This window comes from Hypanus sabinus, chromosome 3 (assembly GCF_030144855.1).
Source record: "Hypanus sabinus isolate sHypSab1 chromosome 3, sHypSab1.hap1, whole genome shotgun sequence".
Lineage (NCBI taxonomy): Eukaryota > Metazoa > Chordata > Chondrichthyes > Myliobatiformes > Dasyatidae > Hypanus > Hypanus sabinus.
In genome coordinates, this window is record NC_082708.1 from 163,461,027 (window position 1) to 163,488,625 (window position 27,599).

The 27,599-nt window shown below is 37.6% G+C and overlaps 1 protein-coding gene across 9 annotated transcripts in view; it reads left to right on the forward strand.

The window, feature by feature from the left end:
* letm1 (leucine zipper-EF-hand containing transmembrane protein 1) overlaps nt 1-27,599 on the forward strand; it is a 173,207-nt gene that overhangs the window by 109,651 nt on the left and 35,957 nt on the right. For all 9 annotated transcript variants that reach the window (XM_059965569.1, XM_059965570.1, XM_059965568.1 and 6 more), the window contains 6 exons: nt 3,683-3,740; nt 6,625-7,066; nt 19,564-19,707; nt 20,419-20,556; nt 23,732-23,935; nt 27,221-27,340. In XM_059965569.1, coding sequence (XP_059821552.1) covers nt 3,683-3,740; nt 6,625-7,066; nt 19,564-19,707; nt 20,419-20,556; nt 23,732-23,935; nt 27,221-27,340 — 1,106 coding nt within the window. The remainder of the gene's footprint in view (nt 1-3,682; nt 3,741-6,624; nt 7,067-19,563; nt 19,708-20,418; nt 20,557-23,731; nt 23,936-27,220; nt 27,341-27,599) is intronic.

The window sequence follows — 27,599 nt, forward strand, 5'->3', positions numbered from 1 at the left end:
TTCCTTTGCTACAAAGAAAAAAAACCCTTGCTCACTCAACCTATCCTCAAAGACATGTTTTCCAATCCTGACATATCTCCTTTGCACTCTCTCTGTAAATATGTAATCATTATATCCTTCCTGTAATGATGCAATCAGAATTAATCACAATACTCCAAATGTGATCTATCCAGAGTTACAGTGAGCTGCAATGTTACCTCATGGTTCTTGAACTCAGTTCCTGACTAATGAAGGTCAATACACCATAAGCCTTCCTAACCAACCTTGGCCAATTGTGAGCCATCAAACCAGAGAGCCAATACTGGTTCATTCAGGTGTGTAACAGAGCAGCACGGGAAATATATCTCATTTAAACGTGCCTATCTAATTTCTTAAATATTGTGACTGCCTCATATAGTGCATTCCGAATTCCAACAACATGCTGGGTGGCAAAATTTCTTTCTTCGCTCCCCTCTAATATGAGTTCAAATTTGTTCAAAATTCTGCTTCTTGTTGGTTATCTCCGTTTTAGGGAAATAGTATCTGACCGTCTACCCAATCCTTGCTGCTTGAGATGTTGTGTGCCCTTGCACATCTTTGCTTTAAGGAAATTAAATCTAGTCTACCTTTCCCTTTAAAGCAATGTCCTGTGAATTTCTTCTGCATCTGCAATGCAATAATATCCTTCTTACAGTACCGAAATTCCTTTTTTATGCCATGGACGAATGCCATTAAGCAAGGGGTTTATGAACCCCAGGTTGGGAGCCCCTGCTATAATATGATGACCAGAATGGTTCACTGTACTCCAGTGGCCTATCAATATTTTAATAAAGTATGCCATCAACTCTTTGTCCTTATGTTATATACACTACCGTTTTCATGGACCTTAGTACATCAAGGTCCCGTATAGGGAGTGAATGATAAGAGTAGTAGATTTGTTATCAATCAGTCAACTGCCCTAGTTGCAATTTAGAATTTGGTTTGATAGAGACATGGACTACATTCAGGAATTGAGTGGTCATGCGTATGCAAGCTAATGATCATCTCCAACAAGGATGAGTCTCACCATTTCCCTTTTGTTAATCAATTCTTTTCCAAAATCCATCCACTGTCAGCAAACTGGTGGGGGTGATGGCAAGCTGTGGACAACATGGAGATTGAAACAGCCTGTTCAATTACCAACCCTTCCGCTGTGGTAAAGTTCTTTTTTCCCCATGGTGCGTTGGGTATGCCATCTGTAAGTTGCACTGGAACAACTAGTCAAGATATCATCAATACCATTTCGTAAATATAGAACCATTACCGTCCTGAAGAATAAGAGCATCAAATGAAAAGGATTGTCAGCTCAAGCTCAACTCTTCCATCACACACTATCTTGGATTAATATCTCTGAGTGAAACTCTTAGTAACACGAGGGACGAATTAAATCTCTATGCAATTCAATAGCTTTACCACAATCTCAAAACAAATAGTTGGCTTGCCAGCAACGTCAATATCCAGTGAATGAAATAAAATAAGTTATTTGAATTTGTGATTCTTCTCCCCCCCCCACCATGAAATCTTTCACATTTAATGTGAAAGGAAGTTTGAATGTTGCAATGAATCAGAATCAAGTTTAATATCACTGGCATATATTGTGAAATTTGTTCTGTGGCAACAATAAGTTGCAATTCAGACTATAAATTCAGACTATAAAGACTATAAATTACAGTAAGGTATAATTAAATAAGCAGTGCAAAAAGAGAGGAAATAAAATACTGAGCTAGTGTTCACGTTTCAACATCCATTCAGAAATCTGGGAGAGGGGTAGAAGCTCTTAATGAAATGTTGAGTGTGTGTCTTCAGGCTCCTATACCTTCTCATTGATGGTAGCAATATATTAATAAAGTATTATTCACTACTCTCCAATTAGTACTAATTCCTCAGATTTTAAAGCAGCGACCTTTGAAAATGAGAAATTTCCTTTAGGTTTGATTGCAAGATAAATATCTGTAATCAGACGACTGCACCATTTTCTGGTAACAACATAGCATGCCTGCAGTGCTCAGCAGAACAACAAAGCAAAAACGGCAAAAGAAGCCCCTTTCCCATCCTCCTACCCACACAGCCAATCACAGACAGTCCTTCATACCTTGACAGGTCTCTTGGCCTCCAGTGGACTTGGGCTCGCAGACCATACACCATAGTGTCTATCTGGCACCTGTTCCTGACACACCTAGAAAACAACAACACATCTGACTGCTGTTCCTGGATTTTAATTCAGCATTTGACACTATCGTCCCACAGGCCTTGAACAAATTCCTTCTCTTTGGTCTAAATACATCACTGTGCAACTGGGTATTGGACTTCTAACGAACAAACCTCACAGTTGGGATGAACAGCTGTTCCTCCTTCCCATCATCCTCAACATGGATGCCCCCACAGTGCTGTATGCTGTGCTTACTGCTGACATATGACTGCACAGCTATACACCAGAGCAATCACGTTGTCAAGTTTGCTGATGTCAAGGCAGTGGTGGGGCTTACCACCAGTATTGATGAGACAGCCAGCAGAGAGGTGGTGTAAGAGCTCGAGACCTTGTGCCAGGCAAATAACCTTTTCTTCAATGTCAGTGAGGCACAGGACATGGTTATTAACTTCATGGTAATTTGCACCTCTTTCATGGGAATGCACATCACCCGTAACCTTTCATGGTTCCATCCTCCACATTCAAGAACACTCACCAATGCCTCTACTTTCTGAGGAGGCTGAAGAGAGCAGGACCATGCATATCAATACTCACAACCTTTTACAGATGCGCATTTGAAGACATCCTGAAATGCTGCATCACTGTGTGGTGCAGAAGGGCATGTATACACAAAAATGCTAGGTAAAATAAGCCAGCAGCATCATGAAGGTTCCCACTTGCCCTGTTCATGGACTGTTTGTCTGACTCACACCAGAAAAGTGGCTGTGCCTTACCAGGACCACCAGACTGAAAAGCAGTTAGTTCCCCTAAGCTGTCAACACTTCCAACCATTAACCCTCATCACCACTCTATCATTTCCTTTCAGAGTCACCTTATGTACAGATGCTCCTATACTGGCATCACTTTATGTCAGTAAGACTGTGTGTATAAACTAATCTTGTGTATTTATGTTGTTTGTATGCTTATTTTTTTTATGCTACCATTGGTTTGCAGGTGAATGACAATAAGCAATCTTGTATCTTGCCAGAATGCAATCGTTAAAATGAGTAGAATGGCATTAAGAACAAGGTGTAACATTTGTTTAATTCTGAAGTTACTAATAATACATGTTGGCAGTGTTTCAATTATAAAATACACAGCAAACAGTTGAATGAATATATTTTGATATAAGCCTATTTAACATGGTTTGGTAAATTCTAGCATTAAATAATACTTCCCCATAATTATTGTTTTGTGTGTGAATTCTGTGGGAATTTAGTATTTTACTGTCTTTTATTAGTATAATTAAATCTTCACAGATTGTGTTTCTAATTCTACTTTTAGATATGAGAAATGTATATCATCTGTTTGCTATCAGCTTGAGACTTTGATTACAACACTGGGTGTAGCTAAGCTGTAAAAATTTTACTTATTTCATAACAATTAATTTGTATTTCTTTTAGCATTTTTCTGTTGGCCTTTATATGTTTTCAACAATTTCTATGGCATATAATCATTTGGTGTTTCCTATTTTAGGTGGTTTTGGTGAAGTTGTCTGTCTTAATTGTACTGCTCTAAGGTTGACATGCAACAGGTAAAGAGAATTATTTATATCATGTTTGACTAAAAGCTCAAGTTCAAAGGCAACTGAAAACTACCAAAATTAATTCCCTGATTATTGCTCTTTCTGTATTTTACAAGTTGGCCTTGAGTTGTTTCTCACTGAAAACACAGCCCTGTTAATTAAAATATCCAGTTCCTTAATGGTGTTCAGTTGAGCAGTTTTTTCTTCTTAAAAATCAATACTTACTGAAAACTAATGTCTCTTAATGTGCCACTTCAAATATCTATCCTCAATCTTCATATAGTATTTTGCTTGTAAACAGACTGTCCCATATTTCACCATCTGGAAAGTAGTTATATTTTAATTTCTCTTCTTTTGGTTCTGCATTTAGTGCCTATTTTAAACATGCAATATGCCAATTTTCAATGTTATGGATTAATTTGAATTACATGAATGCTTTTAGAACTAAGTTCTCATTTGCTACTTTATTTGCAAAATATAAAACATTGCTGTTCATTTTAATGATGACTGTGAGATGAGATTTTAAGAAGCCCTCAGCATGTTGACACCAATGTTGGATAGATGATAGACTGATGGAAGACTCTGAATTAGTTGAATAATATTCCTCGTGGCATCTGATTCTGGTTTCAACCCCAAATAACTTCTATTAATTCATTTTGAAGACAAGTTATTACAACAAGAAGAGCAATTTCTACCCTTTGCAACAAGTTTGGAATTCTTTATGCTCTTCAGAATATATAAATTATTATACTGCTAATTTCAATGAATCAAGGTTTAGCAAGTTAAGAAAAAATTCACAAGTACTTTTATTCCAAAAAAATTCTATATTTGACTTTTGTTATTCTGCTAAGGTGTTTTTATTTAAAAGATTGAATATGGTGAACTCTGTTTAATTATTTGTAGACTTAGACTGATTAACAAGGTTTTAGAAGTACTTTCCTTGGAGACCGATGAACAGAGCAGTGTTGCATTGGGAGTAATTAAGAACATTCCTGTCACTGGTCCTTTGGTCACAGGATGGTTATTAGGTTCAGAAATTCTGAGTAACATATCAAATACTGACTTGCAAAGAACAAGGCTGCTCTGTTTTCCTATTGCTTGCATCCCCTCTCCAGCAATGATGAGCAAACATGATGAATGCCATAGATTAGAGTACAAAAGTTCCAGAAGTGAGATGCAGTCTGTATGTGTTGAATAAGACAGAATTGGCAGGAGCCTTACTACTATGGATCCATTTGAAATGACTAAAAATTCAAAGTCTTGAATCAGGCAGTTTTGATCAAGAACTGTATGCAATAAATTTGAGGGTGCAGATAACAGAAAAGCTTCATAAAACTATAACAATATTTTAAGCCCTTTTAAATATATAACTAGCATGTAACAGCCAAAATGTTTAAAGGTAAATTCCCTATTAGTTTATTTTAATTACGATCCTATCATACTATTACAACATTGATTTGCATTAACAGCGATAAACATTGAGCAGTATAGCACAGGAACAGGCCCTTCAGCAGTTATGTTTATGTGAGCCATGATGCCTATTGTAAACTGACTCCCAAGACTCGGAAGTTCAAAATAAATTTATTATTAAAGTACAAATGGCACCATATACAGCCCTGTAATCCATTTTCTTGTGGGTGTTCACAGTAATGACAACAAACACAATGAAATCAATAAAAAATTGCACCTAACAGGATAAGCAACAACCAATATGCAAAAAATTTCTGCAAGTACAAAAAGAAAGAGAAACGATAATAAGCAATAAATATTGAACGCTTGAGATGAAGAGTCTTGAAAGTGAGTCCATAGGTTGTGGGAACAATTCAGTGATTGGGTGAGTGAAGTTATCCCCCACTGGTTCAAGAGCCTGATGGTTGAGGGGCAGTAACTGTTATTGAACCTGAAAGTGCGGTCCTGAGACTCCTGTAGTATCTTCCTTATGGCAGCAACAAGAGGAGGGCATGGCCTGGACGTTGGGGGGTCCTTGGTGATGGATGCCTGAAATCGGCATCCATGTAGACGTGCTCAGTGGTGGTGAGGGCGTTACCCGAGAGGTACTGGGCCATATCCACTACTTTATTTAGGCTTTTCTGTATGTGGGCATTGGTGTTTCCATATTAGGCCATGATAAAGCAGTCAATATACTCTCCACCACACACCTACAGAAGTTTGTCTAAGTTTTTGATGGCATGCCAGACCTTTGCAAATTTATAAGTAGAGGCACTACCATGATTTTTTTTTGTAGTGTTACTTTTGTGCTGGACCCAGGATAGATCCTCTGAAATGATAACACCAAGGAAATTATTGCTGACCTTTTCCATCTCTGGATTTACCCCATGGCTCATGGACTCTGGTTTCCTCCTCCTGAAATCAATAATCAGCTCCTTGGTCTTGCTAACATTGAGTAAGAGGTTGTTGCTGTGACATCAGTCAGCCTGATTTTCAGTCTTCAAGGTTATTGCAGGGTTTCAACCCAAAGCAATTCCTCCCCCCCATCCCCACTTTTGCTGCTGCTTGACCCGCTTGAGTTACTCTAGCAGATTGTTCTTTGCTTCTGATTTATCTTGTGAAGCTATGAGTGTCATTTATTATTTACAAAAGTTGTTTTGTTGTTACTTACCAGCATTTAATTGTATGATATCTGCATCAAATCATCTCTTTTAATGATGAACGACTTTAAGACTTAGTTCCAACATTTTCTTAACGATTTCCAACTTAGAACAAAATGTATTCATCAGTGATGCCATTCTGAAATTAAAAATGTCATAACTTCTCAAAGTTATACTTTAACTTCTTCCTAAGTATTTAATTTTTTATATGCTCAAACTTTGAGGAAATAAGTATCTTTTAGAAATTCATATTTTAAATTTTTGTTCTGTCCTTCCCTTTGCAGAAGTGCTTTGTTCAGAAACTTTAGCACCACACCAACAAACAGCAGTTCTTTGCATACAAGTGATCACTATAGTTGCTGGAGAAAAGGAACAAAGCGGCTATACTGTCATGTGGGTGCTCCTTTGCCATGCAATTCCACCAATATTGGATCACATTATGTTTCCGTAAGATGGTGGCATTCAACACATCAACTGTATGACGACTCCAAAGTAGAAAAATCTCTGAAATCTCTAAAGGATAAGAATAAGCGGCTGGAGGAAGGAGGCCCTGTATATAGCCCTATTGAGCCTGAAGTACGCAAGTCTCTGCGTCAGAAGATTGTAGAAGAAATAAAACATTATTACCATGGCTTCCAGTTACTGTGGATTGACACAAAAATAGCAGGCAGAATGCTTTGGCGAGTTCTGAATGGACATGTTCTGTCAAGGAGAGAGCATAGACAGGTGTGTATGTAGTAGCTGGTGTGTGTGTGAGAGACAAATTGAATTGTAATTCCAAATTCTGACATGCAGTTCAAAGTCACTATTACTGTATGGATTAATGATTCTTCATTTGCTCAACAACCAATTGCAAGTTAAGTATCTCCACTTTCCTGGTTTTTTCCAAAGTTTACCAGAATTTTCAATTATGAATTTTTAATTTTTTTTTAAGCAATTCCATTAAGTGTAGAAACAAAACTAGTACTTTAGTTCCCTGACCTGTTTATGATTGTCATTGAACTGTAATTTCTTTTCCCTCTCTCTGCAAATACTGACTGACTGTTTTCTATTTTATTTAAATTTCCACAGGTTTTTCAGTTAGAGTAGCTCTGTGATTTTATTGGATTGATGTAAGCCTCCAGGTCAAATTCACCTGAAATGCTGCAATATCTTTCAAGTTGAAGTGGAGGTTTACTGAACTTAATTGAAGAATAAGGGATTAAATTGTATAGCATTGAGGCTGGAGAGGAAGATATAATACTTTCCCGTATTAGCAGGAATGGATAGAAGTAAGAGGAAAAGAAAACAGGACAATAGTAAAAGCTCTATCTGAATTACAAATAGCATTTTAAAAAAAACACAGATGAACTGAGGGTACAAAATACAATCTGAAAGTGATGATCAGGGTGATGTGGATTAGGACCTGAATACTGAAGGTAAAAGGCATTTAAAAAGTATGGAAGAAATAGAGTAATGTGTCTGTTCATTAATGATCTTGGTGAAAGATAATCTGAAGATTGTAAAGAAAAGGAATGCAGAAATGGTTTAGGTGGAGTTAAAAACATAAAAGCGAAATTTCACTTGTGAGACTTGTGTACAGGCCCCCATACCATATAACTGCAGTAGGGCAAAGTATAAAGGAAGAAATTACAGGAGCCTGTTATTAAGATATGATAATCATTATGAACTTTAAACTACCCATAAACTGGAAAATCAGATGTATAAAGGTTGCCAGATAATCTCTGCTTTCAGGGTAACCTCTTAGAACAGGATGTTCGGGAATTGTATATGGTGTACTGGACTTGACATGCAACAAGATAGAATTAATTCTGATACAAATTTACAGGGTCTTGTTGATAATGAAGGAAGTTACAATGAATTATTAAGAGATATTGATCAGCTAAAGAGATGGGCAGAGGAATGGCAGATGGCTTTCAATATAGATAACTGTGAGCAACATTTAAACCACGGTAGGGTCTATACTGTGAATGGCAGGGCACTGATGAATGTTGTGGAACAGTGGGACCTGGGAGTACAGGTGCACAGTTCACTGAAAGTGGCCACAGAAGTAGACAGGTTGGTCAAGGTGTTTAGCCTTAGAACTTAATCAAAGGTTCACTTATTATTCAAATATATGACTTTGAAATTTTTCAACAGTAAGGCATTGAGTTCAGGAGTAGGGACATTATATTGCCATTATATATGTTAGTAAGGCCACAATTAGTGTGTAGTTTTGGTCACCCTGAGACATTGTCATTTCAGCCAGTGTATAGAAGAGATTTACGAGGATGTTTTCTAGACTAGAGGGCGTGAGCTTTAGGGAGAGGCTGGCTATGCTGGATCTATATTTCTTGGAATGTAGGAGAATGAGAGGTGACCCTATAGAAGTTTGTAAAATCGTAAGGGGTATGAAGAAAGTGTACAACCATAGTCTTTTCTCCAAAGTTGGAGAGTCCAAGATATGAGATAAGAGGTAACAATACCTGACATAATCTGCCAGAGGAAGTGGTCAAGGTGGGTAAAATTGCAACTGTGAAACATTTGGATAAGTACATGGAGGGGAAGGGCTTGGAGGACTTGGTTTTGCAAGACATGCATAGAGACTATTTCTAAAAATACATCAATTTATACAAAAGATAGCAATAACAGTGCAAACTATATTGCTGCAGAGAAAGTGTAGTACAGATAAGACAATGTAGGTGCATGGGCCGTGACAAAGTAGATTGCGAAATCAAGAGTTCATCATTCTGAAAGAGGTTAGTTCAGTGTCTTACAATAGGATATACTGCCCTCGAGTCTGATTGTGTGCATTTTCAAGCTTTTATATCTTCTGCCTAATGGAAGGGGGGAGAGAGAATGTCCAGGTTTGGAAGGGTCTTTCATTATGCTGACAACTTTTCTGAGGCAGTGATGTAAATTTATAGGATTAGGAGAGGCATAGGTAGGGTAGACAGCCAATATCTTTTACCCATGGCCAAAATATCTAATAGTAAAAGGCATGTGTTTAAGGTGAGGGGGATAAATTCAAAGGAAATGTGCAGAGTGAGTATTTTTACAAGTACTTGGCGCTTGGTGTGTGCTTATAAGAGTACAGGTGAAGGTAAGTATGACAGAGGCATCTACAAGAATCTTAGAGAAACATTTGAATGTGTAGAGAATGCAGGGATAGGGACATTGTGTAGACAGAATGGATTGGTCAATGTTTGGCATGATTTGTGACTCATCAGATAATGATTCCATAGCCACATGCAGCAAGACCGGGACAAAATCCAGTCTGGGCTGATAAGTGGCAAGTAATATTCATGCCACACTATTGCCAGGGAATAACAATATCCAACAAGAAAAAAACCCATCTATCAGCCCCTGACTTTTAATGGCTTTGCTATTACTGAATCTTCCCCCCCCCCCCCCCCCATCAGTGTCCTGAAGTTACCATATGACTAGAAATTGAACGGCAGCAGCCATATGAACGATTTGGCTACTACAAGAGCAGTTCAGAAGCTAGGGATCCTGCATTGAGTAACTCACCTCCTAACTCCTCAAAACCTGTCTGCTGTCTACAAGGCTCAGGACAGGAATGTGATGGGATACTTTCCGCTTGCCTGGATGAGTGTAGCTTCAACAACACTCAGGAAACTTTGCACCTTACAGGATATAGAAGCCCATTGGAGAGATACGTCATCCATGACCATCATATACTCCATCACTAACACAGCGGCAGAAGCAGTTTGAACTATCTACAGGATACACTGCAGAAACTCACCAAGACTACTTAGCATTTTCTAAAGCCAAAACCTGTACTAGCGAGAAGGACAAGGACAGAAAATAAATGGCAGCATCATCACTTTGGATGTTGCCCTTCAAAGCACACCCCATTGTGAGTTGGATGTATATCATTCTTCCTTCACTTTCACTCTAACAACATTGTGGGTACACCCACACCATAAAGATTGAAGTGATTCAAAAAGGCAATTCATTATCTCTTTCTCAAAGGTAGTTCTAGATCAGCAATTAAGTTCTGGCTCTAAAGGTTAAAAGATTAGCTTTATTTGTCACTTGTACATTGGAAGCATAACAGCTAAACCTACAACCTTAGTCGGCGAAACCCACATTCCTTGAGCAAATTTTAAATTTTAAAAAATGCTCAGGCTGTACGTATTTTGACATGAATTGAATGTTGAGTTGCTAACAGGAAAAAAGTAGGCATTGAATAGTTTTTTGGCTTGTAGTAAGTAATGATTACTGTGCCACAGAGATCAGTGCTGGATCTATGAATGTATTCTCCCATATTCCCCCAGATTCTATCAGTTACTATACACTAGCAGCTGTTTACAATGACCAATTAACTTACAAAATCACACATCTTTGGGGTGATGAAAAAAATTGGAGAACCTGTAAGAAGCACACAGTATCATAGGAGGGGTCCAAGCTTCACATAGCCTGCAGTGGAGATCAGAGTTTTGGAGCTGTGAGACTCCTGTACTAAATATATTGACTTATGAAGGCCAATATGCCAAAAGCCTCTAGCTGCCATGTTGTCTCTTTCAAGGAATTAAGGACTGTATTCCCAGATCCCTCTGTTCTATCACACTCCTCATTGCCCTACTGCTCCCTATGAGACCTAACCTGGTTGATCCTTCTAGAGTACTTCCTCACAATTTCCTGCATTAAGTTCTTTTAAATTTATCACTAGGTATTACAAGCTTCAACAAATCTTAAAATGGAAGATATCAACACTTGTTTTACTGGTGAAGCATAGTGAATTTTCCAATCATCTTAACCTTGTCTTCAGATAGTTAGAAATTTTAGTGTATACTGTTGATTGTAACTGTTTCATTGTTGTTAGATGTGTTAGCAAAATAGTCTCGTCAAATTTACTACTTTTTGTATATCTCCATTGTTTTTCCCAAATGTTGCAGTTTTCAGAGGTTCATATAAGACTTTAAAAGTTCTATTAAATTTATCAAGTAAATCACAATTTACAGCTGATAGATTTGTGGCTGGTACAGTTCCAAAATAAATAATTGTAATGAGAACTAAGTATAGATTTGGAATTTAATGCATTGTTTCTTGTTAACAGGTTTTAGAAATGATGATTATTGGGCACTGGGCCAGAATTTCAAGTAGATATTGTGATTTCTCAGTGTGGATTAATGAGTTGAAATTGTAATTCTATACAATACTAGTATGTTCTGTGCCATGCGTTTGTGTAAGCCTTTTTGTGTTGCTTGTGGCCAGCTGGTGAGTGCAATGAAAGCTGCTGATGAGGAGAAGAGAACAGTGATGAAAGCTAACATGTTGCAACACAAATTATTAAATAAACAAGTTAAAGAGTAACCACAGTTCTAGTAAGAATGGTCTTTGTTTTTTATTACCTTATGCTCAGCATTTTATTTTGAAAGAATAATTAAAAACAGTCTGGAATATCATGGCAAACATTTCTATGTAAAAACAAATGCAATGTTAAAGTGGCTTTTGCCAGAATGCTGGTTTAGAGTGAAACCCCTTTTTACTGGATGTCGATAGAGACGTGACTCGTTGGCCCCTCTTTAACAGCCACCAAACTCAGTGAGAAGACCACCTTTCTCAGACTCAGTACATCTAGGGTCAGTATGATTTGGGTCCCACCAAACCCGGGAAGCTGGGATGGCACGCTCACCTGAACCCTATGATCTGTGTGAATACTGTATAACTACTGCCCCCATGCAATTGCCTGTCAGCAAGAAATAACAGACTGTACACTGCATACAATTATAAACAAAGTATATTTATGAATGTAAACTTAACCAAGCTGTTATTAAAGAAAAAAACAAAAGGGCCCTGTATAATTAAAACAGTCAATTGTGTTCAAGGTTGGGGCTCAAATCTTCCAAAATCTGATGTGTACGCATGGTGCCAAGTCCTTCTCACTGACCACTGGTAGGATTTTCCCTCTTGGACTCCATCGAATCGTGCATTCCCATCAGATCAAATCTTATGGCTAATCCTCTTGAGCTACTTCTCTGTCCATCTACTGAAAAGACCTCGACTCACCCCAATGTCCATCACAAAAACCTCTCCACCCAGCATTCTCTAGAACCTTCTCCCAATTCTACCATCCAGATTGGATGACACCATGTTCTTAAGTATGAACATCACTACCCTTTATCTTTCACAGTTACCCAAACACTACCAGCAGAACACACTGCTTCTATAGAAAACCATTAAATGAAATGCCCTACAACATTAGCAGTAAAATCTTAGTCTGGGCATTACATAAGTAATTTATAAAGTGTGGACATAGAATATTGAAAACAATCTTTACTAACCTACTTTCATTGTTGAAACTTGCTTCTGCTTCACGTAAACAAAAAAGTACATGTTAGATATTGTAATAATCCCTAAAACCATAGATAAAATTAGAATTAAGCTATTTGACCCATGGAATCTGCTCCATCATTCCACCATAGCTGATTTAGTTTCCCTCTCACCCCCATTCTCCGACCTTCCCCAAATCCTTGAACACCTTTTCGAATTAAGTACCTGTCAACCTCCGCTGTGGTAATGAATTCCACAGATTGGTTAAAGAAATTCCTTCTCAATTTCTCCTCATTTCTGTTCTAAAGATTTGTTCTTGTACTCTGAGACTGTGCCCTCTGGTGGTAGACTCCCACTATTGGAAACACCCTCTGCACATCCACTCTACCACGGCCTTTTAATATTCAGTAAGTTTAGAGACATCAAACTTTGAAAGCCTACAGCACGATACAGAGCCTTTGGCCCGCAATGCTGTGCAGAAGATGTACTTGCTTTAGGAAATTACCTAGGGTTACACATAGCTCTCTATTTTTCTAAGCTCCGTGTATCTGCCCAAGAGTCGCTTAAAAGACCCTATTTTATCCTCCTCCACCACCGTCACCGGCAGCTCATTCCATGCACTCACCACCTGGCGTTTTTATAAAAAAATCTTGTCCCTGACATCTCCTCTGTACTTATTTTCAAGCACCTTAAAACTGTGCGCTCTCTTGTTAGCCATTTCAGCCCTGGGAAAAAGCCTCTGACTATCCACACGATCAAGGCCTCTCATTATCTTAAACACCTCTATCAGGTCACATCTCATCCTCCATCATGCCAATGAGAAAAGGCAGAGTTCACTCAAACTATTCTCATAAGGCATGCACCCCAATCCAGGCAACATCTTCTTAAATCTGCTCTGCACCCTTTCTGTAGTTTCCACATCCTTCCTGTAGTGAGGCAACCAGAACTGAGCGCAGTACTCCCAAGTGGGGTTTGATCAGGGTCCTATATAGCTGTAACATTACTTCTCGGCTCTTGAACTCATTCCCGTGGTTGATGAAGGCCAGTACACCATATGCCGCCTTAACCACACAGTCAACCTGCGCAGCAGCTTTGAATGTCCGATGGACTCGGACCCTAACATCCCTCTGATCCTCCACACTACTGAAGGTTTTACCATTAATACTATATCCTGCCATCATATTTGACCTACCCAAATGAACCACCTCACACATAACTGGGTTGAACTCCACCTGCCATTTCTCAGCCCAGTTTTGCATCCTATTGATGTCTTGCTATAACCTCTGACAGCCCTCCACACTATCAACAACACCCCTAAATTTTGTGTCATCAGCAAATTTACTAACCCATCCCTCCACTTCCTCATCCAGGTCATTTATAGAAATCACAAAGATAAGGGGTCCCAGAACAGATCCCTGCGGCACACCACTGGTCACCGACCTCCATGCAGAATATGACCATCTACAACCACTCTTTGCCTTCTGTGGGCAAGCCAATTCTGGATCCACAAAGCAATGTCCCCTTGGATCCCATGCCTCCTTACTTTCTCAACAAGCCTTGCATTGGATACCTTATCAAAAGCCTTGCTGAAATCCATATACACTACATCTACTGCTCTACCTTCATCAATGTGTTTAGTCACATCCTCTTTTATATTATTAGCTAACTTTTCTTTCCTTAATTGCTTTTTTAGTTGTCTTCTGTTGGTTATACAGTATGCCCTCTCTTTTGCTTTTATACTCTTTTTGACTTCATTTTCCTCATCTTCTCTTTACAATGCTGTTTTGTTGGGATGAACCGATACTGCCATTGCTGCTCTATCACCTATGCCCTTCTGGTCAACTTTGTCCAGATCCTTTCTCATGCCTCTGTAGTTCCCTTAACTCCACAAAAGGGACTTTGACTAGAGCAGGGTTTCTCAACCAGGGAGAGGTTCCACCAGAGGTTGCAATTTTAAAAAATAAACATTGTTTTTTGAAATTTGCATAACACATGATGCTAGCGCTTGCTTTGGTGGGCAGTGACTAAGCAGTACTGTTAGCAATATCATTAGAGGTCTCTCAGCCCAGTATGGCAGTACACCGTAGGACCATGTTTATTTGGTTGAGTCCATTCTCAGTTTTTGACATGAGATAGGGGAGGCCGTTGATAATTGTTGAGCACTGTACTGCATGGAGGGGAGGATGGTAGGCTGATAATTGGTGAGCACTGTATTGTACAAGGGGAGGATGGTAGGCGTGAAGTACGTTTCCGAGCATTAAATGGACTTGCCCATCTTTAGGTGTGACATCAGCCACTCTCTCCCGAATTACCTCCCCTAACTTCCCCTTACTGACTGACTTGTGACTGGTGTAGTAAAAAACTGGAAGGGAATTTTCATTCTAAAGAAGGAAATTTTCAGCTGCTGGCTTGCTGCTTTGCTTTTGTTGTAAGCATTGCAGTCAGTGAATTATGTTGTGGTTTTCGTATTTCTTGCAGTTTTCTCGTTTAGCTTTATTATGCCGTTCTTACGCAGTCTGTCTTTACAATGAAAGCTACATATCAGTGGGTTTTACATGGACTGGTGATCCAAGTTGGGCCTAGTCTGTGGCAAACAACTTACAGGTGCAGCAATGGCTCCAGCAAAATTGAACAGACACTTAACTACAAATCACAGCCACATCATGTGTAAAAGTGTGATAATTCTAAATGGCTATTAGAATCTCAAAAGAAACAGAGTAAAACTTTTGTTAATAAAGTCAGTCAGTAAAAAAATTAGTAAAAACCATCAGGAAGCAAGTTATTTAGTAGCAGAACTTATTACCCAGAAAAGGAAAAGTCAGTCAGTTGTTTTGAACCTAATAAACGTAATGTTGTAGCATTTGTAAGATTTGTAAATGATGGTGAAATTCAAGAAGACTTTTTCTGTTGTAAAGAGCTGCCTGAAACAAGGAAAGGCCAAGATGTTTTAAAAGTTTTGGTCTTCATATCGGGAAATGAAAGGTCTGTCTTGGAGGAACTGTGTTGGCATCGGTACGATGCTGCTTCATCAGTGGTTAGTTCCATGAGAGGTTTGTTTCTCTTGTTTTAAACAAAAGAAAATCCTGATGTTGTCATAACACACTGCTTTAACATTACCAATAAGTTTTCATATTGTAAATAGTATTAAAATCAATTTCTAAAATTTAAATCCCATTAAATCCAGGACTTTAACAGAAATTAATTATGTTTGCCTTATGAGTTTTCAAAATTTATGAAAAGGAAAGAAAGAATTTCAAGAAAAGTAAGCTAAGCTTAACTACCTATTTTTTTTCCAGAATGGTTGGCTAAAAATTCATTCTGTACTCAAAAGAGCATTGACAATTACTTTTTGATTTTTATATCTACAACTTGCTGATCATGCCACCATACTATGAGCTGTAGATATAATAATTTTCACACAGGGGTTCCATGAGACCTGAAAATTATTTCAAGAGCTCTTCCAAGGCAAAAAGGTTGAGAAAGGCTGGATTAGAGAGTTAGGAGAACAAGAAACCATTTTAAATTTTAGTTCAAGCCTCAAAGGCTAATAATAAGACTCGTAGCTGGCCTAGTGACAAAGATTAGTGCAACTCGAGATTTGTATTTGGGGCAAAACTGGTAAGGAGAACAGATATGCCTCCCTAACTGACAGGAAAGATCCACCTACAGTTGTAAGAAAATATTTGTGAACCCTTTGCGATTACCTGTTTTTTTTTGCATTAATTACTCATAAATGTGGTCTTATCTTCATCTGAGTCACAATAATAGACAAATACAATCTGCCTAAACTTATTACACACAAAAAATTGTACCTTACATATCTTTATTTAATAAATTGTTTAATCATTCACAATGCAGGCTGGAAAAAGTATGTGAAACCTTGTATTTAATAACTGGTAGAACTTCCTTCAGCAACAATAACCTCCACCAAACATTTTCTAAGAGTTGCTGACCAGACTTGCACAATATCCATTCCTCCATACAAAACTGTTTCAGTTCAATGTTTCTGGGATACCTTGCATGAACAGCCGTCTTCAGGTCGTGCCATAACATCTCGATTAGGTTAAAGTCTGGTTTCTGACTTGCCCATTTCAAAACACAAATTCTCTTCTTTTTAAACAATTCTACTGTTTTGTGTTTCAGTTCATTGTCTTGTTGCATCATCCAACTTCGACTAAGTTGCAGGTGATGGGCCACTACCCTGACATTCTTCTGTAAAGTGTCTTGTTACAATTTTGGATTCATTGTTCCCTCAGTGATTGCAAACTGTCCAGGCCCTGAGGTAGCAAAGCAGCCTCAAACCATGATACTTCTTCCACCATGCTTCACAGTTGGGATGAGTTGGTGTGTAGTGCCATTCTTCCTCCAAACAGCAATGTACATTTCTGCAAAACTGTTCAACTTTTGTTTCATTTGTCCACAGAACATTGTCCCAGAAGTACTGTGGAACATACAGATGGTCTTTTGCAAACTTGAGACGTACAGCAATGGTTTTTTTTGGAGAGCAGTGGTTTCCTCTGTGATATCCTTCCATAAGCATCCCATTCTTGTTCAGTGTTTTTCTTATAGTAGACGCACAATGAGATATTAGCAAGTTATAGAGATTTCTGCAGTTCTTTTGCTGTTCCTCACGGGTTCTTTTTCATCTTCTTGTGCTCTTGGTGTGATCTTTACAGGACACCCATTCCTAAGAAAAGTAGCGACAGTACTGAATTTCCTCCATTAAGGGACAATTTTTCTTACCGTAGACTTAATAACTCTCAAGTCTTTAGAAATGCTTCTGTAGCCTCTTCTGGCTTCTTGCATTTCCACAATTCCTTTTCGAAGGTCCTCGGTTGTTTTGATTGAGCCATAAACAGATCTCTCTTGAGAAGAGTAGGCTTTTTTTCCAGTCTCATCTCAGTGATTGGAACACCTGATTCCAAATAGCTTTTGTTGAAGGCATTATCCCAGAGGATCACATACTTTGTGAACCTAGACTGTGTTTGTTTAAATGGTGTTCTCAGCATTGACAAGAAGTAGTACAATTGTTTGTGTGGTATTAGTTTAGGCTGATTGTGTTGTTATTGTGACTTAGATGATGATCAGACCACATTTTATGAGTAATTAATGTGGAAAACAAAGTAATTGCAAAGGGTTCACAAACATTTTTTGCAACTTTATATCTTTATGATGGGCTGAGACTTTGTTAAAGCAAGTTCCTTATTTCCAAATTTAATTATCAGTTAGGTAGGCAGAGTAATTGATTAGTTTGATTTGGAGTAATGGAAAGAAATAACTGATTATTGATGTCTCATTATGTTCGTAGAACTTTCAGACCATGTTCCAGCTTCTCATTATAAATGGTAGCAAGATTAACATGAAGTTAAAAGTGCAGTGTGGTTAGAGCTTCAAATGTAATTAACACTGAACATGAAGAGATAGTGTAAATGTACTACTATGTAGGGAGTCTAATGGCAAAAGGCATTTAATGCAGTGGAATCATTCTGCAAGGCAGGAAGGACAAGGCGAGGGAGTGCAAAATAAAAAGAAATTTAAATTTAGTGTATACTTGAAGAGATGTGAGTTTTATGTAATAAAACTTATTAAATTCACTTCCTATTAGTTATAGAGGAAAAAAGGTGGTCATGCAAAACCTTACATAAATTGCTATTAAGCAGTGCATTTGGTACTATGTGATATGATGCAGTAGCCAGTTACTAAAAGATAAATGATACTAGGCGCGTGTGCTTTCTGTTGAATGGAGGAACAGAAAAAAAAACTGTTTGTGTTCCTTGGAACAAAAACATTTGAAAGAAAAGATTTCGTGGAGATGATCAGCATGGTTTTGATCAATTCAATAAAAATTTTCCATTGTGAGAAAAGTGTAATGACATTGATTTAATGATGTTTTTTTTACACAGTTGGAATGCCTGGTTATGGTTTCTCAAATAGAAATAAAGTAAAACAATACAGAAATGAGCTCTTTAACCTACCACGTCCATGATGATCTTTATTGTCCACTTACACTAATCCCTTTTCACACATTTAGACAATATCCTCTTGTGCCTTGCTTATCTAAATGTATTTTTATCCCATTAACTGAGTAATTGTATCTGATTCTACCATCACCTTTGGTAATAAGTTCCAGAAACTTGCCCACTTTTTCAACCTTTTTTTGTACATATTTCTGTGATTTGTTGGTATAGCTGTCCCCTTTAATTTCCACTGCCTATTGGGAGACCTATAATATAACCCCCTGCAAAGTAATCATCCTTCTCATATTCCCAGGTTATACCCATGTAGCCCTGTGGGATGATCCTTCCAGATATCTCCCTGTGTACTTGAGTGATGCTCACACTAGTCAGTGATGGAACTCTATCATCCTGCATCTCCCTCTGTCATGCATGAAACTTCTATAGCCCAAACATCAAAGCTGCCATCCTTGCCCTTTATTTAACAATGTTACTATGATTGCAATAATCTCGCAATTCCATGCTCCGAAGTCATCTGACTTGACTTTGAGGCTCTTCTTATTAAAATACATGCCGTTGGGCCGACGAGCTACCTTGCGCTCCCTGATCTGTTTCTGTACTCTGCCCAGTAGACTTCCTCAATTTCATGTTTCCAAAGAACTGAATTAATACTTGGGACAGATGAAGATGTAGGGCAATAGAGACAGATTATATCTAGCCCTGCCAAAGACATAAAAAAAAATGACAGATATGGTAGTTGTCATTCGGATATAATTTGCTTTGTTCACTGGATCTATTCCAATTTTAAAAGGTTTGCTGTGTTAGGCCTGTAATGAAGCTGCTATGCTCCAAATTGACTTTGCTTGTCTTGGAACAATACATTGAAGTTTTGATAATTTAAAACATTAAGTATAGTCCTAAATTGTTGCATAAAATGAAAATAAAGTAATTTCTTTTATATTTCAATCTTTTTCTTTAAACTCTCAACAGTTTTTGCGGACATGTGCTGACCTCTTTCGACTGGTGCCCTTCTTGGTTTTCTTGATTGTTCCGTTCATGGAGTTTCTTCTTCCCGTTGTTCTTAAACTCTTTCCTAACATGCTTCCTTCAACCTTTGAGACAAAATCTAAGAAAGTGAGTATGTACTTGCATTGTGTTGTAAAATTTTTGTGGCTTCAAATGTTAAAGTCCTAATCTTGTGTAATATTTTAACCCATTCAAGTAGGGCTATTTTAAGTGCAGAATTATTAAGAAAATCCAAGTGTACTGTTAGATGTTAAGTGGCTTTTGTTGTAATTTTAATTAGACAATTATAACTTGTAATTATGGAATTTTTTGAACATGTGTTCTGCACTGTATGTTCAAAAATTTCACCTAAGTATTAAAAACATTTTTAAAAATGTTGCCTTTGTCCCTATTGCAAGCTGTGATTCTCAACTATTAACTGTCCCAAATTAGACTTATTCAGACCTGGTGTTAGATTTGATATTTTATTGTGATTGAGGTAATATTTCCATCTCAATCCTAAATATTTCTTCTCTTTCAGAGACTAGATGTATATGAGGCTTAAATGTAACTGAATCAATCTATGTAACTGAAAGTTATAGTGAGCAACAACAAGTTGCTCAAGTTACCCGGAATAAGATGAATCTACTGTTTTTATGAAGTTATCTTTTCTCAATCATTTCAATATTTAGAATTAATTCCTATATAATTTATTTGAATTAGTTTAACCATGGAAGATAGCCATTATATTTGTATTGGCCACCTTTTAAAGATAGCAAAAGCATTTTCTTGTTGAAACTTCTAAATGTGTTTAAAAGTTATAATTTTCCTTTTGTGCAGGAAGATAGGTTGAAAAAAGAACTTAGAGTTAAACTTGAAATGGCAAAATTTCTTCAGGATACAATTGAAGAGATTGCCCTGAGAAATAAAGCAGCTAAAGGAGATGTCACAAAGGACTTTTCTACATTCTTTCAGAAGGTAACTTTACATTTTAATAATTGACCTTAATGCTTGTCATAGCCTATTTACAAAAGAATGTGCTATTCATTTTCAAAATCAAATTGATTAGTTCTGAGACAGTGGAACTGGAACTGGCCTCAATCCCTGAAGCAATTTGCCTCCTCTTGATTGGCTACCTATAAATACACGTTTGCACACTTCAATAGAATCTAGCTTAGTTGTCGTGCTACCTTGTATTTTGGCAATAGTTGCTGCTTGAAGAGTGTCACTTGAGATTTTTTTTTACGTCTATGGGGTTTGCTATTTTCCAGCCTTAATCATTTGCCCCTGAGAGAAGGGCTGTAAAGAGGAAGTGTTATTTATAAGGTTTATTATAAGGTTGTATTATTTCTATCCTGTTGGATTCTTGTTTAATTGCTTTTACTTTGCACTTAGTAACTGCCCATTACGCCACTGACATTTAGGGAAACAATGTGGATCCTTCATCTCTGGCATTTCATCATCGTGCCGGTAACTTCCACTTGGTTTTAACTACTGTCAGTCATACAAATCTCAGGGGTACTATCGCACACAGATGCAGAAGGATTCTTCATTGCTGTTTCCGTTACCAGTCAGGGTTGTTTGCCCTTAGCTGAAACTCTGAACATGGAGGACTGGTGGACCACTGTTCATCTGGCCTTTACCCTTTGTCTTGTTTGGCATGGGTGACTCTACTAAGAGCCGAAGTATAGCTTTCTGGGTCATTGAGGCATGAAAGCCTCCAAACCAAAGAGGTTGGGAGTACTCTTGGAGGTTTTACTCTGTTGCTGTGGATAAATTAAGTTATGGATAAATTATTCCATGGCTTGCTTTATGTGTGACCGTTCCTTTTAAAGATTTTGTTTTAAGCCATGAAATTTTTTTAGATTCATAAAGTCATGATAGGAAGTAAGCGTGTTATGTCCTTCCCAGGTCTCTATAGAGCAAATCATTTCCCTGATCTATTACTGTAAGTCTACAAGTCTATTTCCCCCAAGTGCATATCAAATTTCCTTTTGAGGGTAGTGTCTATACTACAACTACCGTGATGAGAGCAATTTATAGATAATTGAAATTGGTTTATTATTGTCACATGTACCCAAATACAGCTTAAAGCTTGTTTTGCATACCCTTCATACAGATCAAATCATTACACAATATATTGGGATAGTACAAGGTAGAGCAACATCTAAGAGAGAGTGTAAAACACAATAAGTGTACAAAAGTAATGAGGTAGATTGTAAGGCTAAGAGTTCATCTTATCATACTTGAGAGCCATTCAATAATCTTATAACAGTGGGATAGAAACTGTTCTTGAGAGTGATGGTATGTGCTTTCAGGCTTTTATAAGCCCTTTATTCCACTCTAATACTGATGTATCTGATTTTAGCATCTCCCTCTCAAGCAGCATGGTGAATCTGTCTCCTAACAGTTATTTTTACTTTAAGCTTTGAGTTAAGGTAACTTAATTTGATCTTAATTGGTTGCAAGAATACTCATTTTGATCAATTTTATTATGCTCTTTGCTACTTTGAGTGCAGTACAAGCAGTTGCATTTTGAGAAAATGATATTACAATTCCCCATAAGGTGAACCCTTGACAAAATCAAAATGTATATTTCTTTCATTCTGTATCTCAATATTTTGGTAGGGATTGAATTGCATGAACGTGAATTTCCATTTCCTGAAATGCCATAATGTGGGGGTACATTGTATCGTGTTGCAGCTTTAAAAAGTTTGAAGTTCAAAGTAAATTTATTATCAAAGCACATGTATGTAACCATATGCCACCCTGAAATTTGTTTCTCTTGCAAGCATACTTAGTCCAAGAACATAATAGAATCAATGAAAGAGTGCACCCAACATGATGGATAACAACCACTGTACAAAAAAAACAAGCTGTACAAATGCAAAAATAATGATAGTAATAATAGTTATGAATAAATAAGCAATAAATATCAAGAACATGGGATGAAGAATCCTTGAAAGTGAGTCCATAGGCTGTGGAAACAGTTCAGTGATGTGGTGAGTGAAATTATCCCCTCTGGTTCAAGTGCCTGATGGTTCAAGGGTATTAACTGTTCCTGAACCTGTTGATGTGGGTCCTGAAGCTCCTGTACCACTTTCCTGACAGCAGCAACAAGGAGAGAGCATGGCCTGGGGTCCTTGATGATGGATGCTGCTTTCCTGGGTCTCTGTGTAGATGTGCAGATTTGTATTTATATCCAGTTTTTTGATGTGCTATTGCTGCTCTGAGTATCCATTTCTGCACTTGTCATTGAATAAGATTATGCCTTTGTGGCTTGATAGCAATGTAAAGATTTACCAGGCCATAAGGTTACAGATTGTGTTCGTGTACATTGCTGGTGCTTTGTACATGAACAGAGTACCTCGTAGATGGCCAGGTCTATTCTGAAAGAACATGATGCCACAAAGTCTGATGGAGCCTGTCCTTGCTGTGAAGCTGTGACTGCCTAATATTCAGCATACTTCTGATAAAAGGTCTTGGACCTGGAACATATACAGATGTTGCCTGAGTAGCTGAGATTTTACAGCATTTTTTTTCAGTCATACTATTTTTTATTGTACAAAGGTGAACATCACATGCATTTGGTCAGTGTTCTACTGTCTGCAAATATTTATGCTGAAGAATCCCAGGTTTTCAAGTTGTAAATAACAGGCAAATTTACTTTGAACTTTGAAGTTCCTTCATTCTCACTCATACTCTACAACTATGCATGTAAAGCTGCATTGCCTCTTCCCTTCTGCCAAATGCATCAAATTGCACTTCTGTACTAAGTTCTGTCTGCCCCTTGTCTGCCTGTTCTTGCATTTTCTTATCCTTTGGTAATCATTTGGTATTTGCCTCACTGTTTATCACAACTAAGTTTGGTGGTGCTTGCAAATTTTGAAATATTATTTTGTTTCTTAGTATCCAAGTTAATTTTGCATTTATGCGAGACTTTTCAGCATTTATCCTCGGTGAATATCATTGTCTATAATATGCTCCTGCATATTTCTGTATTTTAGAAAATATGGATGCTGATACAGCAAAATACTGGAATTCATATTGTATTGGGAAAATAAATGGTGAAAGTTATCAGGAATTTCTTTCAACCCTTTTATGAATAGTAACAATTTACTATTTCTTATGTTCTGTATTGTTTCCTTTTTAGATTCGAGATTCTGGGGAAAGGCCCAGTAATGAGGAGATCATGCGTTTTTCTAAGCTATTTGAGGACGAACTTACACTTGACAACTTAACACGACCTCAGCTGGTTGCACTTTGTAAATTGTTAGAGTTGCAGTCAATGGGAACCAATAACTTCTTACGATTTCAACTTATTATGAAACTGCGTGCCATTCGTGCAGATGACCAGGTAATTTATTTATGGAATGAACTTGAAAAAGCTATTTGGGGAAAGAGTAGAATTTTAACAATGGTGATCCATTATGGTTGGAAAGAGTGTACACTCTTCAGCTCGATGTCTGTGTCAGCTATGATGCCTAATTAAAGTAATCTCATCTGCCTATATCTCTCTATTCCAGGTCTGTCCAAATGCTAATCTCCTCTCCTGGCAGCATTTTCCAAGCACTGCCACTGAGCAAAAACAAAAAAAACTTTGTAAATCTCCTTTAAACTTTGCCCCTTTTAGTTATGCCTTCCAGTGTTTGACATTTTTATCCTGGATGAGACTCTTAACTGTCTACCTATCTATGCCTTTTATATATTATCAGGTTGCCTTTCAGACAGGAAAAACAATCCAAGTTAGTCCAACCTTTCCTTTAAAACTAATAACCTTTAATCCAAGGCACATCCTGGTGCACCTCTTCTGCACTGAAAAAGGATCTGGTGCTTTCCTGGTGTATATGACAAATAAACTCTCCTTGGGTTTCCAGCCAGATACAGATAACAATTTTAACCGATATTTCGATGACAAATTCTGCCATCTTCATCGGGAGTGGCTGGGCATGTTTGGTTCGGTGGTATTTATACCCTCACCATCCATCCCTCCTGATTTGTTAGTCCTCATCCAATCAGGTTTCTGCTGTTGCACCTGATCCCTGATGAAGAGGACAGAATTTGTTAAAATTGATAATTATACCCATCTGGAATCCTGAGAAGAGTTTATTCCTCATCAGTGCTCAATCAAACCTCCACGTTTTTCCTGTAATGTGGTGGCCAGAACAACACATGATTATCCAAATATGGCTTAGCCATAGTATACGGCTTGTGACTTGCCAACTTTTATATTGAGCGCCCAACCAATGAAGCAAGCATACTTTACAGCTTTCTAACCAGCCTATCTACTTTAGTTGCAACTTTTCAGGGAGTATGGATTTGTACCCTAAAAACACTGCCATTTTCTCTGTATTTTCCTCTTACGTTTGATCTCCCAAAGTGCAACGTTTTTTAGTCGCCTGGATTAAATTCCATCTGCCATTTCTTCATACATATTTCTAGTTGATCCATATTCTTCTCTAATCTTTGACAACCTTCATCACTCTCCACATCTCTGCCAAATTTTATGTCATCTATGAACTTGCCTAGTCCACCAATTTAAATCTTGTCCAAATCAATAGAGCCCCAAGCACTGATCCCTGTAAAACAGCACAGGTTATAGATTAGCAGATAGAGAAACACTTCCCCCGACCACTGTCTCTGTTATCTCTGACCAAGCTAATTTTCAGTCCAATTGACCAGTTGTGGATCCGATATGCTTTAATCTTCTGGATCAGCCTACCATGAGGGATATTGTCAAATGCTTTACTGAAGTGTATGTAGATAGCATCCATTGCTCTACCCTCATCAATCATTTTTATCGGCTCCTCAAAAAAAAAATCAAGTTCATAAGATGTGATCTCCCTGCACAAAGTCATGCTGACAAACTCCAGTAAGTCTATGCATTTTCAAATGTGAGTAAATCTTATCTTCAGTCAATTCCTGTCACAGCTATTACAGCCAATAGTCTTTTTGGATTAGTCTATTAGCTTTCAATCATTTACTGGTCAATAATTTGCTGGATTTCCCTCTCAAATAAAGGACAAACATTGAGCTATTTTCCATTCACCTCAACCTTTGACTGTAGTTAATAAGGATCCAAAGATTTCCTGAGAAGGCCCCAGCAATCCCCTTCCTTGCTTCCCTCAGTATCCAAACAATAGATCCCATCAGGCCCTGAGAACTTATATACATTTATGTTATCCAAGAAATCCAACACCACCACCACCGCCACCACCTTTATAACAACCCTTGAATATTATCATACTCCTCTCTGGTAGCCCTACACGTTCTTTAGCAACACTCTTGTTTTTAATGTATATATAAAATGGCTTGGGTGTTTTCCTTAATTCTACTCACCAGGGACATTTCATGAACATTTTGATGACCTGCTTATTTCTTTCCTGTTTATTCAAGAGTCCAACCAAAATTCAGCTTCCTAAGCATTCCATATGCTTTTTTGCCATAATTTATACTTCTCGCATCATCCAAGGTTCTGCTAATTGTTCTTCATAAAGCTTTTCGATAATTACAGGCTGAGCAATGTTGTCATAGTTCAAAGTGGTAGTGTGACTGATTATGAAGATTTCAAATTTGTAGGAAAAAAGACTAATGAACAGACTTAGAACTTAGTACTTCAATTTGTATTGTTTATGAGAATGAGCAGACTAAGTTTTGCATATAGCAAATTGTCCTACAATGTACAATTTAATGTAAGATGTTACAGTTTAATTGATATGCTTTTTGGATCCAATGATTTGATGTCTGTACAGTATCTTGTAAAAATATTCAGCACCCAACCCTTTGTTCACATGAATGAGTATTACAACTCTGGATTTGATCAAGTTAACTGAGAAATTTTATTTGTGAATCACATGATCCTTTTTTCCCCACAGTGGAGCCCAAAAACAGGGAAAATTGTGGAGCATGAAAAACTAAAAAATCAGAAGCTGAAGTGTCAGCAGTTCAAAAGTATCCATCCACTTTGCACAGTATATAGTTGAACCATCTCTCGCAGCTATTATAGCCAGTAGTTTTTTTGGATAAATCTTTATTAGTTTTGCACAATGTGATGAAGCAACATTTGCCCATTCTTCCTTAAAATTGCTCAAGGTGTGCCAGGTTAGCTGGGGAGCAGCAGTAGACAAGCAAATCTTGTGGTCTTGTCAACTGTTGACAAGTTTTGGAATTCTTCTTTTCATCTGACATGATGCACAATGATTAGCTCAAAGATCTTGCAATATATTTTAAATTTAGAAAACAAGATAATAAAATGTGAAAATAGTTCTGGGTGCAGAATACTTTCTTAAGGCACTGTTTATTTGTAACACCCAAGGATGGGGGAAATGTGATGCTAAAGTTTGATGTCATTTATATTAGCAAGCTGTTTTTACTTGAATAAAATTGTTCAACTTTCACATATCAAGGGATCGTCCTCGTGGAGAACTAACAGACATACACAAGAAAATGAATGTTTTGTCTGTTGTTGGTAGTCCAAATGAAAGGAAGTGTGTGTTCTGAATTTTAAGTAATACACATATTAAGTCTGATCCCATTGGATCTCAGTCCATTCTGTCCCTGCATGGATTAGTGCAGATCGGTTGGACTTGCATTGATTGTTTCTGGGTTGCTATAATGGTGTGCTCTTTTTTCCCTCTGGCAGTTGATTGCAGAAGAAGGCGTAAATACACTGAATGTAAATGAACTGCAGGCCGCCTGTAGGACTCGGGGAATGAGGGCACTTGGAGTAACTGAAGAAAGATTACAAAACCAACTCAAACAAGTGAGTGAGCAAAGGAAAATTAAAGCTGTTTTTTAAAAAAGTTTCAGTAATTCTGATTTAGGACCCATGAGGATATAGAAAAATAAATGTGAAATGTATCTGATTTATGGCTTTATTCCATTCTTTAGTCCACAAAGTTAACGTTTTGTATTCTGTGTTTGTGTGTAGTTCAGAATTACCTTCGGAATGTTATTCATTGATACAGATCTTACTCAAGCTGTGGCCTTCAGCATCCATGGTCTAGTTTTGCTTTTTACAT